This window comes from Lygodium microphyllum, chromosome 24, assembly GCF_053477565.2.
Source record: "Lygodium microphyllum isolate KBCC chromosome 24, Lygodium_microphyllum_v1.1.10, whole genome shotgun sequence".
In the NCBI taxonomy this organism is placed as follows: domain Eukaryota; kingdom Viridiplantae; phylum Streptophyta; class Polypodiopsida; order Schizaeales; family Lygodiaceae; genus Lygodium; species Lygodium microphyllum.
In genome coordinates, this window is record NC_141158.1 from 106124063 (window position 1) to 106143209 (window position 19147).

At 44.4% G+C, this 19147-nt stretch overlaps 1 protein-coding gene across 2 annotated transcripts in view; it reads left to right on the forward strand.

Moving 5' to 3' along the window:
• The window catches only part of LOC148015482 (phenylacetaldehyde reductase-like), a 76202-nt gene extending 58781 nt beyond the window's left edge, over window positions 1-17421 (forward strand). For both annotated transcript variants that reach the window (XM_087665561.1, XM_087665562.1), the window contains 4 exons: window positions 15759-15947; window positions 16114-16276; window positions 16374-16563; window positions 16955-17421. In XM_087665561.1, the coding sequence (XP_087521687.1) occupies window positions 15759-15947; window positions 16114-16276; window positions 16374-16563; window positions 16955-17120 (708 nt within the window). In that variant the 3' untranslated portion in view covers window positions 17121-17421. The remainder of the gene's footprint in view (window positions 1-15758; window positions 15948-16113; window positions 16277-16373; window positions 16564-16954) is intronic.
• The last annotated feature ends 1726 nt before the right edge of the window (window positions 17422-19147 follow it).

Genomic DNA, 19147 nt, shown 5'->3' on the forward strand with positions numbered 1-19147 from the left:
TCTTTCATGGCATCCAACTTAGTGTGATAAACCATATTGACAACCGATAATTGGGGTTTACATGACAGTGCATTACTTTTCTCACTCTTTCTCTGCGAACTATTCCTCTTTCCAGTCCTATTTTCAGATCTGCCCTGATTTTCAGCTTTATTTTCAGATTTACCCTTTTCCGAGCCTTTCCCTCTTTTACATGTGACTTGGCATCATCATCGTGAAATCCTACATCCTTTCTACAGAGCAATGTGTCGGCTATAGTAGCAGTTTCTATAAGCTGAGACGTGCTGGAAACAATGGACTTAATACAAAAATCCCCAATACCCTTTGGCAAACCACAAATATACTTCTCCAGCTACTCATGGAGGGGTACTGTGCGATAAGAACTGGCAACAATGCATCCCAAAACTATTATACTGATCCAAGTTCTTGCAGTTTTTGGAATTCAACTGATTTCAGGTTGTCACAATGTCTACTTCAAAGGTACTTATCAACCAATTTGAAGCAAACATTTGCTTGAACTGGACCCAAGTGGTAGGTGACTTCCCTTGAATAAGAAGTATAGACCACCACTGCAATGCATTTGCCTTTAAGAATGTGGTTGCCTTGCGTATCTTAGATGTCTCTGTAAAGTTGCCTCCTGAATAGGCTGCATCAAATTGCTGAATGAAAGTCAAAGCTTTCAGCCTATCTTGTATACCGCCGAAGGACTCAAACTTCACTCCTTTTCCACCCTCATCATAGTCTTTTGCTGTCCCTTTGGGTGTCAAGTTGTCATACAGTGGTTCTGCAAAAAGGGTGCATTTGCTAAATTTACATCAAAAGCAACGCCAAACGGAGCATTTGCATGACCAACATTCATTCCTTGAGTCCCATAAGCATTCGGGGGTGTAGATGCAGTACCAAATATGCAACTTTGTGCCCCAGGCATTAAGCCAATGCTGCCATACATAGGGTTTGCATATTTCCAGCCATACCCGAATACATTGGGCCTCGCACTCCATGCATTGGTTACTGCATACCATAGGGATTTGTGCCATACATTCCCATATGCGGTCCGTGTCCAACCATAGCATGAAAAATCGTGCTTCCACCAAAATATCCTGGCTGTCCAAAATCCATTGGATTGGCACTTTTGTTATGGCCTTGCATTTGCATTCCTTGCCTTGTAGGTACCAAGTATTTTATTTCATTAGCATCTTTGGGAGCTTCAAATGAAGGGTTTGGCATTATCTTCGGTGCATCTTGCTGTCCCGAAGGTGTAGAAGATGTCTTTTTCTTGCCTTTGTTGTCCTTCTTTGGAGCATTCAAAAATCGGGTAAATTGAGGATCCTTTGCCGATTCAACAAAGAGTTTGTTGTTATCCTCATGCGATTCTTGAACTGGTCATAAAATTCCTCTTTACTTTGTTGGTCATCAGCCTCCTTATGCATTGAAGGCCGTGCATCTTGCCCAACAGCAACATTTTCAGCTTGTTGTCCATAATTTGAGCCTTGTCCAAGGTCAAGCATTGCATTTCCTTTATTCCCATGTGAACGTTCATACTGAGAGGCATCATCATTGCTCGAGTCCATCTCACTGTATAAAGACATATTGCTGTATTTTCTTAGCTGAGAGTAAAAATCAGCACTAGCACAAAGCTTTGGCTTGCAATCAGATGCCTCGGGCCCACCAAATCAAGGGTTTGAGTGGTATCCCGGCAATGGAACCATGTAACTAGCCTTCCTTTCGTGGATGGGTGGTAAATCCCTAATTACAACTTAATTACAGCAGCAAACAATTAGTGCAAATCTGAAAATATAAATTTTCCTACTGATCTTTGGACAATGCATACGCAATTGGCCCAAAAATTGGCGCTCCTTTCGGTATTTCTTTAGCTTTATTGAAGAATAAGTTAATTTACAATGGGATTCTCTCAATCCCTTTCGGTATTCCAACTCTCCTTACTGTTCAAAATCGCCAGCAAGTACTTAATTTGATTTGCCTCTTGATTCGGGCAATCAATTGGCCTTTACCCACTTTGATGGAGATGGAAAATGCCGCAAATTCAATTATTTGCTGGTCCCTCCACTTGAATAGGCTAAAAACAGCTTCAGCCTTGTTGAATCTAAGTCTTGGAGTTTCCAATTTTTAGCACGCTTCCCGAGGCTGTTGCTAAACCCTAATTTTTGCTCTACAGATTAGGGTTTATAGAAGAGAAATCTGAAATTTCTCAGCCTCCAAGGATCCAAATGCTGAGATCTTCAGAGCAAAGCTTTGAAATGGTTGGGAGATGAGAGGGAAAGCTATAGAGAGAGAAAATTCAGAGTTTTTTCGCAAAAAATGACTGAAAATTAGTCAAATGCAACTGCTACGTTGCCACAGCTGCTTGTAGATGCAAAGAACTGAAGAAAGTCAGTCATTTAGTGTTGTTGCCTTGTCTCAACAGCCTATAGATGCTGTCTCGTGCTGTTGATTGGTCTTCTCCTGCCCTTGGCAACTTCAAAAGGTCCTCCAATGGCTGCAAATTAGACCAGCAACCTCCCCTCACTCTCTATTGCAGGCTGAATTTATAAATATGCCTCTCTCCAGCCTCTAAAGACGTTTTTCAGTCTTGCATGGGGATTTTTAACAAGTGGCAGTCTTTCCAAATGTTTTTTCCAATATTTTTTATAATTAAATATTAAATTTCAGTCTTTAATTATTGAATATTAATCTAATAATTATTTGAGAGCCCTGAAAAATAATCTGACTGGCCAATAATTAAAAATTAGCTAGGCAACTTCTATTCCCGAGTGTCTCTGCGCCATCTTTGACCATCAGATTGGCGTTAGGTACCATTAAACGCCACTTCTCTAGTATCACCAACTGACACTTACATAGGCCAACAACTGGCACCATATACCACCAAGTGCTTATGCGCATAACTTATAACAACTTTTGCTTTTGACATCCTGCGATTTTTTCGGATCCCGAGATCGTAAATTTACTTTAACCTCAGTTGCACCTCACATGTGCAGCATTTACTTAATCATGTGATTAAAAATTAATCCACATGTTAAGTGAGGTTTCAAAAATACATGTCCTCATGACATTTACTATAGGATTAGGGGTGGGAAGAACGGGAAGCCCTAGGCTAAGAAACAAAAGGACAAGAAGGATGATTGAAATGATGAAAAGAAGAAGCCCAAGTATCTACACTGTGGGAAGGGTACTCATTTTGAGGAGAGGTGTTGGTAGAAGTTACCCCATTTGAAGCCTAAGGAGGGGTCCAAAGATTCGAAGGCCATACCCCTACCACATAGTCTATCTTCATATATTTGTTTGAGGTGGAGGATATGGCTATTGCTTCTTCTTTTGAGAAGAAACCTTGGCTCATGGATAGTGGGGTCTCTTCCCATATGAATTACGAGTAGGATTGACTTTAGAACATGAGATTCTAGAGGGGATCTATGTAAATTGGTGACAACTCATTAGTCCTTGTGTTTGGAGTAGAGAACATTCCCTTTTCACCTGATAGCCATTTTTATTTGGCCAAAGTCCTTTATGTACGAGATTTGGGCTCTTACACAGCTAGGTACTTGAGTCATCTTTACCTAGGATACAATTATAGTGGAGAATGCATCTTTAGGAGCTGCTCTTTGGACAAGTACACAAGAGGATGGACTCTATACGCTCATAGCCTTTGTTGCGCGGTCTTCACATGAGCTTGGACTGCTTTGGCATACTCATTATGGGTGTTTGAATCTTGATGCTTTTCGGTGGGCTTTGAGGAGAAAGATGATGGAGGGAATTCCAGATTTCCCTCCCATTTACACACTATGTCCTTGTTGCTTGAGGGGCAAGCAACATGGATAGCCTCATCCATAGGTTGCTACTTGGAGAGCATCTACTCCGCTTGAGTTGGTTTACACCAACCTTTGCAGATCTATGGGCATGGCCTCCCTTGGGAAGGTCAAGTACCTTATGTTGATTGTTGATGACTTTAGTGTTATGCGTGGCTCTATCTCTTGGAGTACGAGAGTGAGGCGTACTCTTGCTTCTGTGAGTGGAAGGTGTTTGCAGAGAAGCAAACCTCCTTTAAAGTTTACGGTGTCTAAGCAAATCATGGTGGCAAGTTTTGTTCTAACCTATTTTTTGTGTTTTGTAGGGACCATGGTATTCGGGTGGAATATCCCCATCCGAATACATCGTCTGAAAATGGTATGGTGGAGCATGCCAATCGGACCATGCTTGAGATAGCCCGATCAATGTTGGAGCATAGGAGCCTTTCCCATTCCTCATGGGGTGAGGCAGTGGCTACTACGTAATATATCTGCAACAGGTCACCTACTTTGGCAATGCAAGATATGACTCTCTACTAGGCTTTCTTTGGAAGGAAGCCTTTGGTTTTCCACTTTTGCATCTTTGGATACAAGGCATATGTCCATGTGGATAAGAAGAAAACACAAAGCAAACTCGAAGAAGCTTATCTTCGTTGGCTACAGTATGGCCATGAAGGGCTATTAGCTTTACATTCGGACAACTGACAAGATCGAGGTAGGTAAGCAGAGATGTGATCTTCAATGAGGCTATGGCCTCCGAGGATCCGATAGATGGTTCTTTTGTTACAGGTGGTTCTTCATCTTTGATTGACCCCCCCCCCCCCCCACTCCCACCATTAGCCCCTCCCCTTCCTTCTAGGTTACCCCTTGGCACCTCTTCTTCATCTGTGACTCCTTCCCCTTCTCCCTCACCTTCTCCTCTTTCATCCTTGATAGCTCCTTTATCCACTACTTCATCGAGTATTCCTACCCCTTTCCATCTCCTCAGGTTTGCTCTAGGGGATTGAGCCATCAGAGGGGAGTCTTCTTCATCGGGTGAGGATGATGCACCTTCCCTTAGTGAGGCAAAGTGTCTTCCACAGACAGGTGCTTTACAAGTACGGGAGGCTTCTCGGTCTCCTTTGTAGCAGGATGAGCCTATCACCATTCCTCGGTGATATTAGGGGCTCATGCAAGATTCAGGGATTACTTAGTTCCCTAAGACGCTCCTTCACCCACATAGGTTAGCTAGGCTTCAGGCCTAGCGGGATAGTTCACTCTATGTGAACTATGTCCTTATGTCACAGCATTCTTAAGGACCATGAGCCTACTACAATTGATGAGGCTTTTGCACAGTATGTTTAGTGCAATGCTATGCAGGCTGAGCTCAATTCTATTGAATGGAACCAAACTTGGGAGTTGGTTCTTTTTCCAAAGGAGCACAAGGTGATTGGTGTGAAGTGGGTCTATAAGAGCAAGTATCTTGTAGATGGGACCTTGGATAAGCATAAGGCATGTCTTGTTGCCAAGAGATTCTCTCAACGGGCAAGTTTAGATTACTTTGAGACTTTCACACTAACAACTTGGATGCCCATCATTCGAGCTATCTTGGCTTTAGCCGCATATCACCATTGGCTAGTTAATCAAATGGACGTGAAGTCAACCTTTCTGAATGATATCTTGGAGGAGGGGATTTATGTCTCACAGCCTTCTAGTTTTCTTATGTATGGAAAGGAGGAGTATGTTTACAAGTTGTAGAAGGACCTCTATGGCCTGAAGCAAGCTCCTAGGGCTTGGTAATAGCGGATTGATCAATTCTTTTTGGAAAGTGGCTTCCATTGATCAAATCATGACCCCAACCTTTATTACAAGGTTGCGGAGAACAAGTGCATCATCTTGGGATTCTACGCTTTTTCCTTGGATTGGAGATCTATTAGATGGCACAAGGCATTTTTATTTCCCAGCATAGATACATCTTTGAGCTTCTTTTAGAGTTTGGTATGGCTGAGTATCGGGCTATTTCCTGCCCCATGGACTGAGCGTCCAAGCTTCGGGTAGCAGAAGATCCCCCTAGTGATGCCACGTGTTACAAGTGCCTAGTTCACTCTTTGATTTGGCCGATTGGCCAAAACATCTCTTTTGTGGTGGCTTTGTTGCCTTCTTTCATGCAAACTCCTACTTAGGCTCACTAGCAAGCCATTTTGCACATTTTGCGCTATCTACAAGGGACTCAATCCTATGGGGCCACTCTTTCTGGATGGAGTGATGCCAATTGGGCAAGTGATGTGGATTCAAGACAGTCCACTATAGGTTATGCCTTCTCCTCCCTTGGATTGGGAGCTATATCTTGGAGTAGTAAGAAGCAACCTACTGTGGCCCTTTCCTCTACAGAGGTTGAGTATCATGCCATTTGTTCTACAACTATGGAGATAGTTTGGCTCTGTTGCTTATCGATGGAGATTGGATTTCCACATAGATAGGACCTATGGAGTTGCGCGTGGACAACCAAAGTGCCCTCGTTGTGGCAAAGAACCCAATGTTTCATGCTCGCGAAGCACATCGAGGTTCAATACCACTATGTTTGGGAGTGGATTGTGGATTACGAGCTAGTAGTGGCCTACTGTTCTACTGAGGACAATGCAACGGATCTCTTCATGAAGCCTTTGCTCAAGGCTTCTATGCTTCATCACATGAGATTGTTGGGCCTTCAGACACTCCCAAGATTTGAGAGGGGGTGTTAGCTTGCCACTTTTAGTGTCGTCAGTCAGTCATCTCCCGGTTGTGAGCTCCTGTTAGAGTTTGATGGAAAACATGGGAGCTCTAGCATTTTAGTGAGCATTTCTTGAGTTTCTTGAGCATTTTCTGCATTTCCCAGCTTGTGCCACCCTATCTTGCCTCCTTGGATTTTTCCACCATGTCAGCTGATGTTTTTGGCATTTTTATATGCTGCCGACTACCAGCTGGCAGGTGATCGATGAGCATCAGGTCAGACAGTTTGTCATGTTTTCTGCTATATATAGCAAGCACTTGGGGCACATTATCTTTTTTAGGTTGCTCCTCAGACTTCGGGCATACTCCTCCGTCTTTGGTGTCGCTGCTGCTGCCATCATCATTTCCAGCCAAATTTGGTGCCCTCACTGATACCTCAGGCTGCGCGCAAGGACTGATCAGTCCTTATGTTTGTATTCAGCATTTATTTCAGTCAGTGCAGATTTCTTTCTTCCTTCATCTTCCTGCTATCTCCTTCTCTTTGTGTTTGTGTTCCTTCTTCCGCTCTGCACTCTCACAGTTTCAGCACACACCGACATTTGGGGACTCCCCTCTGTCATCCGGTGCTGTCTTCCATCATCAACCTGATCCAATGCTGTCATTGACGCTTTGGATTGCTTGTAGGGACTGATCAATCCTCATCATGTTCAGCACTCTCTTGAAGTTCAGTGCACATTTTCTTTTTCTATTCTTTTCTTTCATTGCGTTCTCTCTCTTCCCTTCACTCTTCGTGTTTGTGGTCCTCTTCTGTTGTGCACTTTCACAAACAAGAAGTTTCTAGGAGAGCTCATCCCAAAATTATTTATACGTGTTTAATTATCTGCTTCTCCATTGAGCTCTTGATGTTGGCGTTGCACTACTGTTTGGCCATTGGGTCCTCGTACACTCTTAACATTTCTCTATGTGAGGCAGCTTGCCCTCCTTGCACGAGTGTATTGATGTCTTCAGTGGTGGAGTCCAGTTCTTTCTTGGGAGCTTTGATTTGTGACGTCTCTATGTCATATGAGTATGACCTTCCCTTTTATCTTCTCTATGATGGTGAGCACCATCTCATCATTGTGGAGCTCTTTGGCTTTTATCTATTTGAAAGCTTGCCATATCTTCATTGTGGAGTTCTTTTGAAAGGGAAGTGGAACCCAGGAGAGAGAAGCTTGGCGGTGAGAGCTATGGCGGAAGGAAAGCAAGAGCAAGAGAGAGAACGAAACTCAAAGTGGGAACTCCAACAACCACAATGTGTGGCTGGGCCTTCCTTTATTCAAATTGTCACTAAAAGAATAAATAATAAGTGACTGTGATGGGCGCTCGTCACCTGTAGTGTGCAATGGCTGGTACTGTCAATGTAGTAAAGTGTAGTAATACACGGGCGGCTAGGCGGAGGTACCTTTACCCCCAACAACCTCCCACTTAAAGGCGAATCTGCCCTAGTGAGAGAGAAAAAAAACAAGACAGTACAACATGTACACATGTACAACAAGACGAGGAAAAAGACGTCATCTCATCCAACGCCCATCAATCTCTTGAGGAAGGCAAAGCGCTTTGTAGTGACGCTCTTCGTGAGCAAGTCTGCAGGATTCTGCTTAGTCGGAATCTTAACAAGGTCAACAGACTTGTCCTCAACGACCTCTGAATGAAGTGATACCTCACCTCAATATGTTTCGTCTTCGCATGGAAGACCGGATTCTTGGCCAACTGAATGGTACTCATAGAATCCGAATGCAGTGTAGGAATAGCATTTGTCATACCAAGGTCTGCAATCAAACGGCCTAACTAGATAGCCTCCTTGCAAGCCTCTGTGGCTGCAATATGCTCGGCCTCTGTAGTAGAAAGAGCCGTACACTTCTGCGCCCTAGACATCCAAGAGATAGCCCCTCCAGCATAAGTGAACACATAGCCAGAAGTGGACTTTCTACTATCTGCATGTCCTGCATAATCAGAGTCAGTGTACCCCACAACTCTTGTATCCTGGCTGCCATAGCAAATACACATATCTGCTGTGCCCTTCAGGTACCTCATGATACCCTTCATGACATCCCAATGTTTCTTACCGGTGTAGCCATATAACGTGCCACAACCCCAACTGCAAAAGCAATATTTGGACGGGTGGCTATCATGGCATACATAAGACTGCGACGGCTGATGCATAGGGAATCTTGGCCATCTCGGCTCTCTGCTCATCTGTCTGCGCACAATCGGCCTATGACACCTTCACATGAGAAGGTAATGGACAGCCAATAGGCTTAATATTCTGTATGCGAAAGTGCTCAAGAACTTTATGAATGTACTCCCTCTATGACAAATAGAGTAGTCCTTGAGATCTATTGCGCGTAATGCGCATACCAAGTATATGAGAGGCTTGTCCTAGATCTTTCATCTCAAAGCTCTTCTTGAGCTGAGCCTTAGGAGCATCTAGCTCCTCATGAGTTGTCCCTGCTAAAAGCATGTCATCCACATAGAGGACCAAAATCAGTAAAGAACCATCACGGGCTTTCTTCGTATATAAGCACGAATCCATAGCACTGCGGCCGTAGCCCTGTGACTGCATGAATGTATCAAACTTATGGTACCATTCCCTAGGTGCCTGCTTCAAGCCATATAGACTCTTCTTTAGCTTGCACACTAGGTGTTTCCTGCCAGGGTCTGCAAAGCCCTTAGGTTGCTCCATGCAAATCTCATCATGCAAGTCCCTATGTAAAAAGGCCGTCTTGACATCCATCTGGTACAAGTCCAGGTCAAGCTGTGCAACCAAAGCCAAGACTAAGCGTAGGGTGGTCATCTTGACCACAGGAGAAAAGACTTCATCAAAGTCAACACCATGCTCCTGCTTAAAACCCTTAGCAACCAATCGAGCCTTGTATGCCGGCTCGGGTGTCCAGGGATACTTTTCAGCTTATACATCCACTTGCATGGCAAAGCCTTCTTATCCTGAGGCAAGGAAATCAAATCCCAAGTCTGATTCTTATGCAATGAGTCAAGCTCAGACTGCATAGCCCTCTTCCAAGAGTGACAATCACCCTTGTGCATAGTCTCATCATAAGTGAGAGGCTCTCATGCATCTGCAACCAGTACATAATCCATAGAGGACGCAAAACGGTCACGAGTTCGTCTATCTCTAGTAGAACGCCTCAACCCAGACTCCGCTGTCTGACCGACATCCTGTCTAACATCAACATATCTAACATCTGGGCCATGAGCATTAGGTGATGTTGGACGCTGTCTAGCTGACCGTGGAGCAGGCTGAACAGGAGCAGGTGGCTCCTCTTGAAAGATAACTCTGCGTACCTCAACCACTTTCTTAGGCTGTATATACATTTTGTCCTCATGAAAGATGACATCATGGTTGTGGATCACTTTCCGCGCCTGCAAATCCCATAGACAGTAACCCATCTCTTCTCCATCTCCATAGCCAATGAAAATGTATTTGACACTTTTAGAATCCAGCCTATCATGTTTGTCCTTGGGCACATGGAAGAATGCCTCACATCCAAAGACACGCAAATGATCATAAGAGGGGGGCTTGCCTGCTCATACCTCCTTTGCAACCTGAAAGTCAATGCCATTGTTAGGCGACCTGTTAATGAGATGCACTGCAGTAGTAACTGCCTCAGTCCAAAAGGCTACGAGAAGCCAGCTTGGCTAAGCATGCTACGAACCCTTTCGTGAATGGTTCTATTCATGCGTTCAGCCATACCATTCTGGGTTGGGGTGTAAGGGGCGATCAACTGACGCTTAATATCCCGCTGATCACAAAATTGCTCAAAAGCACATAATACATATTCACCCCCATTATTTGACCTTAGTCATTTTAGCCTTTTGCCAGACTGGTTCTCTGTTAATGCAAGCCAACACTGAAATGTGTCTAAGACATCGAATTTTCTCTTGATGGGATAAGCCCAAACCTTACGTGAGTAATCATCTATGAAAGTAACAAAGTACTTTGCCCCACCAAGTGACTGACAGGACATGGGCCTATATACATCTGAGTGCACAAGAGCCAATGGCTTACCCATGCGTGTTTTACCAGACTTTTTATGCGTATTTCTAGTCTGCCTGCCATACAAATAATGATCACAAGAATCAAAATGCGAAGAGTCAAAAGGCAGAAGATACTGCAAAGCACGGAGCATTTTCATTCCTTTAAGGGACATATGCCCCAAACGAGCATGCCAGAGGGATACATGGGGGATAGAACCCACAGACAAAACATGATCCAAGGTAGTTCCAGATACAAGTAAGAGATAGAGGCTGCCAAACTTGGCACCTCTTGCAAGCACAAGCCTGCCACGAGTAATCTTCCATGCAGAGTCTCCAAAAGACACAAAATACCATGCATCATCAAGTTGTCCAGCTGACATAAGGCTGCGAGTCAATGCAGGTACATAGCGTACATCATGCAAAATAAAAGAACTGTCAAAAGGAAACTGCAGCCTAATATTTTCAATGTCCACAATATCAAGAGCCTGTCATCACCAAGACGCACAGAATCAGAGATGGTACGATAGGTATAAAACCGATCTCTACAGGGTGTCACATGAAATGACGCACCCGAATCCAAAAGCCAACACTGCGCATACATAGAATGTATCTCAGAAGCCTGTAAGGCATCGCATGAAGAAGCTGCAAGTATGTAATCTTCATCTGAATCAGTGGCCTGCATGACATTAACCTCTTCTATCGTCACACTAGAATTCGCAGGTACAATACTGCGCTTAGAAGACTTTTCGTGCACTTTGCAAGGAGCCAAGCAGAAACAACGGGTGTAAGTTGTCTTTGAACTCAATACGGTGTGACAACAAATTCTTCATGATAGCATGAAACTAACTGAAATGAGATGAGAGGGATGTCCCCTCCATGCGAAGATCCATTAATTGCTTCAGCAATACATTTGTGACGCAGGACTCTGTTGCGCATAAAGCTCCTGAATCTTCTCCCTTAAATTCCATGCACTCTGATTCTGATCTTCAACAACATTATGATGGACCTCTTCTGAGAGTGACAAGATAATGGTAGACTTGCATAGTTCATCAACTTCCATCCAAACATCATCATCCATATCCTCGGGTTTAACGCCCTTGAAACGCAAGGGTTTAATCTGCAACTTCTGCACCAAAACCTGCCATATCTGGGACTTCCAATACCCATAGGTGGTACCATCCAACTTGGCAATATTAAAGAGAGATGTGTCTTTCAGATGACCAGCCATACTGTCCTAAATCAAGGCAAAAAAGCAAAATTGCAGGTTGCTGTAATTAGCAGAAAATGTACTAAAACCACTGCTAAAACTGGTTGAAAGAGTGGATATCACCAAGAGAACCACCTCTCCACTAAATAGGACCAAGATAACATCAAACAGTAAGCATTATCCTCATAGAAGTGCTCGAAATCTACAGATTTTAGGTTGCTGGAATAAATGACAATAGTATGTAAATCTGTCCCAAAGTGAAGCAATCACTGATACATATGTCACTGCAACTGCTAGGTAGTAAGATACATCCAACAGTAAGTGTCAAGGGGCAAGAAGGTACCAAGAAAACCAATAACCTGTCAGGCAAGAGACATTTCATAGGTCTAAAAGTCATGCATGTAATGGGTCTCGGGGTAAGTGAAGAGACCAGACACAAGCACAACTGATAGAGCAAGAAGCTCAGTGCATAACCATCCAAGATACATACAAAACTGACAAACCTGTGACAGAGATAGGTGCCTGCCTCAATAGGCGTATCAAATCAGCCCACTACAGACTAACTGAAGACATAAATCTCTCAAGAGAGCAAATTCATGTAAGTATCCCACAAGCTCAAGCTCAAGTGTAAGTAAGACTCTATGTACATCTGAATATACCAAGAGACTCCCAATGGAAGTAAAGCTAGATGCAGATAGAGCAAGCAACGCTCTAATACATCGAGTACATAGCATCAGACATGCCAAATCCCAGTAGGGTACATTGGGAGCATAAATCCCAAGCTATCTCAGACCCGTAAAGCATAAGTTTGAAAGCATTCAAATAGCATGTAACTGACAACCAAATGTAATGCCCAGTAGGTCCAAAATGCTCAAATACATCTGAAGACGAAGCTCTAAGTGGCTGTCAAGCATGGGCAAACCAAGTGGCATCCATATCTGACTCAAAGCATAAATGCAAGAAGCCTAAATGTCAAGCAGTGACAATAGGCATAAACCAGTCCAAAGCATGCCAACTGAAGCCAAATGCCAGTGAATGACAACCAAGGCGGAGCCTAATTCAAGCTCAAAAGCATTCCGGAACCAAAAAGAAGTATTTGAAAATCTCCAAATACATCGGTACGATCATTCAAATCTCCGATAAGCACCCCGGATCCAAGAACCAATGCATACACCAAGTAAATGAGCTTCAGCCCACTGTATTACAGCAACATATTTACTGTTAAATGAAGCTCAATCGGTGCCCAAATCTGCTCCAAATCAGTCCCAAAGCATAGGCATAGCATCCCATAACATCCGGGCATCACCGGGCATCAATAGGCATCAAACGGGCAATGCTAAGAAGCATCAAACAATAAATGTCAAGTGCTGTCCTGTTTTGACAGGCCTGGGACTGTGTATACAACAATGGTTGAAGATGGAAGCACTCGAATTGATCGTCGGGAGCCAAGAACTAATGCCAGGGAGTCCAACAATGATCGGGAAGGTTGCCAACAGTGCCAGGAAGCTGGGGAAGAAGCTGGAAGTCAGGAGGAGATCAGCCCAGCCCCCCTAAAAATGCGCCGCATTTTGCGCTGGCTGCTCTTGGGGGCTGGGGGGCCTTCAGCAGTGCTTTGGAGCACTTGGCAATGTTAAGGGGGCTTCGATGTAGCCCTGCAAAGTGCCAATGGAAGGCCGGAAGCTCGGGGAGGAGACCGGAGATCAAGACATACCTGCAAATGAAGGTGCCATGGCTGCCATTGAAGCTCGGGTTGAAGCTCTTCAAATCCGGGCTGAAGAGAATATCGGGCAAGCTCCAATGCCTTTGCTCTGATACCAGTTGAAAGGGAAGTGGAACCCAGGAGGAAGAAGCTTGGCGGTGAGAGCTATGGCGGATGGAGAGCAAGAGCAAGAGAGAGAGTGAAACTCAAAGTGAGAACTCCAACAACCACAATGTGTGGCCGGGCCTTCCTTTATTCAAACTGTCACTAAAAGAATAAAGAATAAGTGACTGTGATGGGCGTCTGTCACCTGCAGTGTGCAGTGGTGGGTACTGTCAGTGTAGTAAAGTATAGTAATACACGGGCAGCTAGGCGGAGGCACCTGTACCCCCAACATCTTTGGCTTGTATTTCTTTGATGTGGTTCTCCTCTTTGGAGGGGGATATTTTGGATGCATTTGAGTCCATCTTTGGCATGGTTGCCAGATGCACTTGTATCCTCCTGGGCAGGAGTGTGTCCATTCCTTTGATTGCTATAGTGAGGGTGGTGGGCAGTGAGTAAACTGTCATTGTGATATCTGAGAGAGAGAGAGAGAGAGAGAGAGAGAGAGAGAGAGAGAGAGAGAGAGAGAGAGAGATATAGAGAGAATGCTGACCTGATGGTCTGATGTAAATATTTACTACTTAATTCAATTATCTTCACAAAAAAAAAAGAGAGAGAGAGAGAGACTTAATTCAATTATCTTTACGAAAAAAAGAGAGAGGGAGGCTTTCTTGGCCTCCATTCAAAAATTTTGAACAAAACAATGCATCAAGAACATCAAAACCCCATCGTTTAACATGTGTAGAAAAACAAAGTAAAACCCTTATAGAATTTCTAAGTTCCTGATGTATCTTTCTCTTCTTAAACCAACTAACATCTTCAATGCCTCGAAATTTAGGATTGCAGAGAAAAAATATTAAGAAAAGTGTTATACCTGATATTTGCAGTCCTGTTGTTGAGAATAAATGGTTATGTGGAGGCTACTTATTGGGGCTATTCCTATTGGGAATGTGCTGCATGCTTGTAAGATCTCTGTTGGGCCATGCATATTTTGTACTACATGTGATGAGACAGTGCTTCATCTTTTTGTCTCCTGTCCTGTTGCAAGACAGATTTGGAATTTTGTTTTCCGTATCTGGTCCTCCTTGCCTCAACACTGGATTTCAGCTTGTTTGTGGATTTTGGGGAAGATAACCTCCATGACCTCTTTGAGGTTAGATTATTTAGGCCTTTTCCATTTTCTCAGATGGACAGCCTTGTGGCATATTTGGCGTACTCGGAATGCCTTCATTTGTGATTCAGTATCTGGGATTCATGGTCATGTGGCTCGAATCCGGGATTTAGTGTTGTGGCAAATCACCTCTATGGTGTCTGCTGACCTGGTTCTTCCTGATATTGCTACTCCCTAGCTGGACACTGTTCGCTCCACACTAGCAGTGCTTTCAGTGTGATATTTCTGTGTTAGAGCCTGTGTAGGCTTTCCTTCATGACTGTTATTTTCCGTTATTTCTAAGCCAACTTGATGGTCTTCACGAAAAAAAGAAAGAGAGGCTTTCTGTTTGGTTGACTTGAAGGCCGGATGTAAATATTCCAATATTAATATACACTCATTCACGAAAGAGAGAGAGAGAGAGAGAGAGAGAGAGAGAGAGAGAGAGAGAGAGGTGCTTCTGCACCACCAATGTGGAATCGGCCCGTCATCGATTTATTTCTTGCCCTCCCTCTAAGAAAATCTGGTCACTCTTGTCAGTGGTTTGGCGAGCAGTGGTTGGTTTCTTGCTAAGCCCTTTTGATTGGGTTTTTGTGCGGCCCAAATATCCCACACCGGCGCAGTCGCATATGAAGATATTGTTTCACTTTCTCAGATACTGGGGCTGTTGGCACAATTGGACCATTCGGAATGCTTTTCTTTTTAATTCAACCTCTAATATTCAAGGACATATTGCTAGGCTTAAAGGTCTGTTGCATTGGCAGATAGATCTCATTCGGCACTCTGACTTACTCCCTCGGGAGGACTTACTTCCCTGGCATATGGCAATTTCCTCCGCGTCTTTGCCATCACTTTTGTAACTCTTTTGTCGTTTAGTACTTTATAAATATAACATCCATTACGAAAAAAAAAGAGAGAGGCTTCTGCTCTTTTACGGAAAAAAAAAAGATGCTTCTGCTCTTAAGTCTCCATCTTTCTGTGCATATTCATGTGGGACATTTGATACTATTTAAAACATGATGCTATTCACTCCAATGTTTTTTTTAACTTCTGTAATTGATTCATTTGCTATGAGTTGCACAGAAAGAACTGCTTGATCCAGCAATTAAGGGAACATTGAATGTACTGAGGGCGTGTGCAAAAGCTTTATCTGTCAAAAGGGTTGTCTTAACGTCATCTGTAGCTGCTGTACTTCATAATCCAACAAGAAAGCCAGAAGATGTTGTCGATGAAACCTTTTTCAGTGACGCAGAGCATTGCCGGCAATCAAATGTAAGCACTTCTGCATTGTTGTTTCATCAAGTGAAATAGGTGGTCAAATGAAACTATGTCTTCTGCTACTGGAGCTGCATGCTGTTCTTCATGAATGTTTCAGAAAACATGTCTCACAAGTTGAAAAAATTTGGTGATGTGTTAATTCTGCAGTATGTTGTTTCAGGGATGGTATATGGTATCAAAAACACTAGCAGAAGCTGAGGCTTGGAAGTTTTCAAAGGAACATGGCTTAGATCTGGTGACGATAATTCCGGCAGCAGTTGTGGGAAGGCTTTTACAGCAGACCATGAACACAAGCTCAGAAATTATCTTGAAGCTCGTGAATGGTATTCACCTCCAAAATATCTGGCTTTTGAACTTCTGCACAAAATGTGCTTGTGTATTTGCTAAATTATGCTGATCTGGCTCTCATTAATGAATTAGGTGCGGCTTCTACATTCCCAAATGCAGTTTGGGGATGGGTAGGTGTAAAGGATGTGGCCCAAGCCCATATTAAGGCTTATGAGACACCTACAGCATCAGGGAGGTACCTGTGTGTAGAGCGAGTTGCACATTATGAAGAAATAGCAGGGATCCTTCGCAGATTATACCCTGATTATCCAATACCAACAACGTATGTTTCTTTCTTTCGTTCAAGTTTCTGTATAGGTTCTGTATAGGGGAAAGACTAAAGTCATGGGTTCAATATGTTTTTACAGTGGTATGCATGCAGGGGTGCCTCTATGCATGTATCTGCTGTAGCTTAGTCACCTATCTCCAACACAATTACTGGCTTTTGCTATATTTAGTGTAGGGGAATGTTATAGCAATTGCTTCTTCAAATATAAATGTTGCTAAAGAAAAGATTTTCTGTCAATGATTTGTGCAGCTGGAGCTTAGTCACAGATATCTAACACAGTTGCTGGCTTTTGCTATATTTTGTTAGTGTAGGATAGCAATTGCTTGCTGCTTGGGTTTGTTGGTATGTTGCTAAAGCTAAGTTTTTCTGTTGATGATTTGTGCAGATGTGCAGACGAGAACACTCCTCGTGCGCCAGTGTATAAACTTACTACCCAAAAGCTGCAGGGTCTGGGGTTCAAATTCACACCACTTGAGGATGAACTGAGAGAATGCGTTGAGAGCTTAATGGAGCAGGGTCTTGTGAAGAGGAAAACCGAAAGTTGTATCTAATCAGTATGTTTGAGTAGTTGCTCACTGAGGCCATTGTCTTATAAACACTTCGAAGTTTGGATACAGATAGCCTTCTTCACAGCTAAGGACTGCATTTTAAGCACCACATCAAATATTGTATCACACTTTGTAATATGGTTGACATATATTTTATAAAAAAAGAATGGAATATTAGCAGTACTGAACATGAGCCTGATATTGTCTTGCTCGTAAAAGTTGCTAACACGACTGCGGGAAGAACAGACCTTTAAAAAATACTTGAATAATTAATTAACAAGCACAGATCTACTGTCTTTCTCAAGTCTTTTAAAGACTATCTTCTCTAGAAGCCTGTAAGGTCAGAAATTCTTGTACAGGACTGTGGAAAAGCCTTTGCCCACAGGCCTTATAACAACAAAACACTTGGATAATTACCTAAGAATTGCAGATCTACTAACACTAGGAGCTAGATAAGCATATGCTCATAGAAAGAGGAACGGTAGTTTTTGAAAAATTGTATGTGGCTTTCACTATCACTCACTCACTCCCCCCCTTTTGAGAGAGAGAGAGAGAGAGAGAGAGAGAGAGAGAGTTTTTTCTTTTTTTAATTAGACCATGTGCATGCAATGTGTATAGATCTTAACAATATACACAAATGCACATATACTATAACAAAAGAGTTGAATTTCTCATACTCTAAATCCACAAACAAATGCAAATAGATATTAAAAACACTCAGAAGCAAGGATGATGGGACTGTAAAAAAAGCTCTCCTGCCCGTCACGTCGCTGTGCCCCCACCCGCTTGTTCATCGTGCCCCCGCCCATCTGATCGTCATGCCCTGCCCCGCCCTGTCCCCTCTGCTCGTCGTGCCCCGCCAGTACAGCGCCATCGCTAGCGACTCCCTCCCTTGCCATCGACAAGAACCACTCTCCTCGTCATCACTTGCACCCATCCTTCTCGCCTTCGCCAGCTCCCTGCGCTCCGCCTGCCCTCGCGCCGCCTGCGTCCTCCCTGCCCCACCCCTGTGCCCGCCCTGCCCCCTTCAACTGCGCCTACCCGTGGCCGCCCGCCCCCCCCCCCCCCCGCCCCCCCCCCCCCCCCCCGCCCCCCCCCCCCCCCCCCTCGGCCTATCTTTTTCCTCCCCCTGCGTGCTGTCTTACCGGGAGGCCTAGCCCTCTATCAGGCTGCCACACCACCGCCATTGAAAACAGAAACCCCTCCCCTTCGCCATCGACACCCCCCCTTCCCCCTCCAGTTGCTCCCTCCCCCTGTAGCAACTCGCCATCCAGTAGCATAGAAGCGCGATAGGTAGATTCTCCTAGAAGGGACGCGCAATGGAAACCTATGGTCAGACGCCGGCGCACTCACCGAGTACCCTCCAGTCAAACACCTTGCGCATAGTTCTCTCTGAGGAGCAGCTCTTAGCCATCCGAGCTAAAGAGCTGGAGCTAATGGAAACAACGATTTATGGTCAGATAGTAGGACATTCCCTAGCCAGGGCCCAGCTTCGGGACTGGCTTCACTCCACGCTGCGCATCGGCACAACGCAGATCATGGAGGCGGTCCTATTGGGCCAAGGGATCTTCATGGTCCGACTTAGCTCGGCAGACGCAGCTCGCGAGCTACTCGCCAGTTCACCATATGCATCCACGAAGGGGGTCATATACATGGTCCCTTGGTAAAGTGGCTTTACTGTGGAGGCGTTTGCACTCCACAACAGGTTTCTTTGGCACCCGGTCACCCTTCTTTTTCCCGGCCTGGTGATTGAGTATCTCCAGTTGGTGGAAGACTTTGGGCGACTCTTCGGCATTGTCCTTCCCGTGTCCTTCGCAGATGCAGTGACAGCTGCAGGGGTCCCAAAGGTATGGGTAGCAGTGAAAGAGGTCAAGAATATCCCACAGTTCCTAGAGATTGAGGCAGGCGGGCACTCCTTTAGGTAGCAGGTCATTGTGACTGGGCAACTAGGGCAGTGTCTGCACTGCCACGACTTTGGGCATCAGGCAGCAGTTTGTACGCGTTTTGGAGCCAAGGCGGCTCCGCCCGCA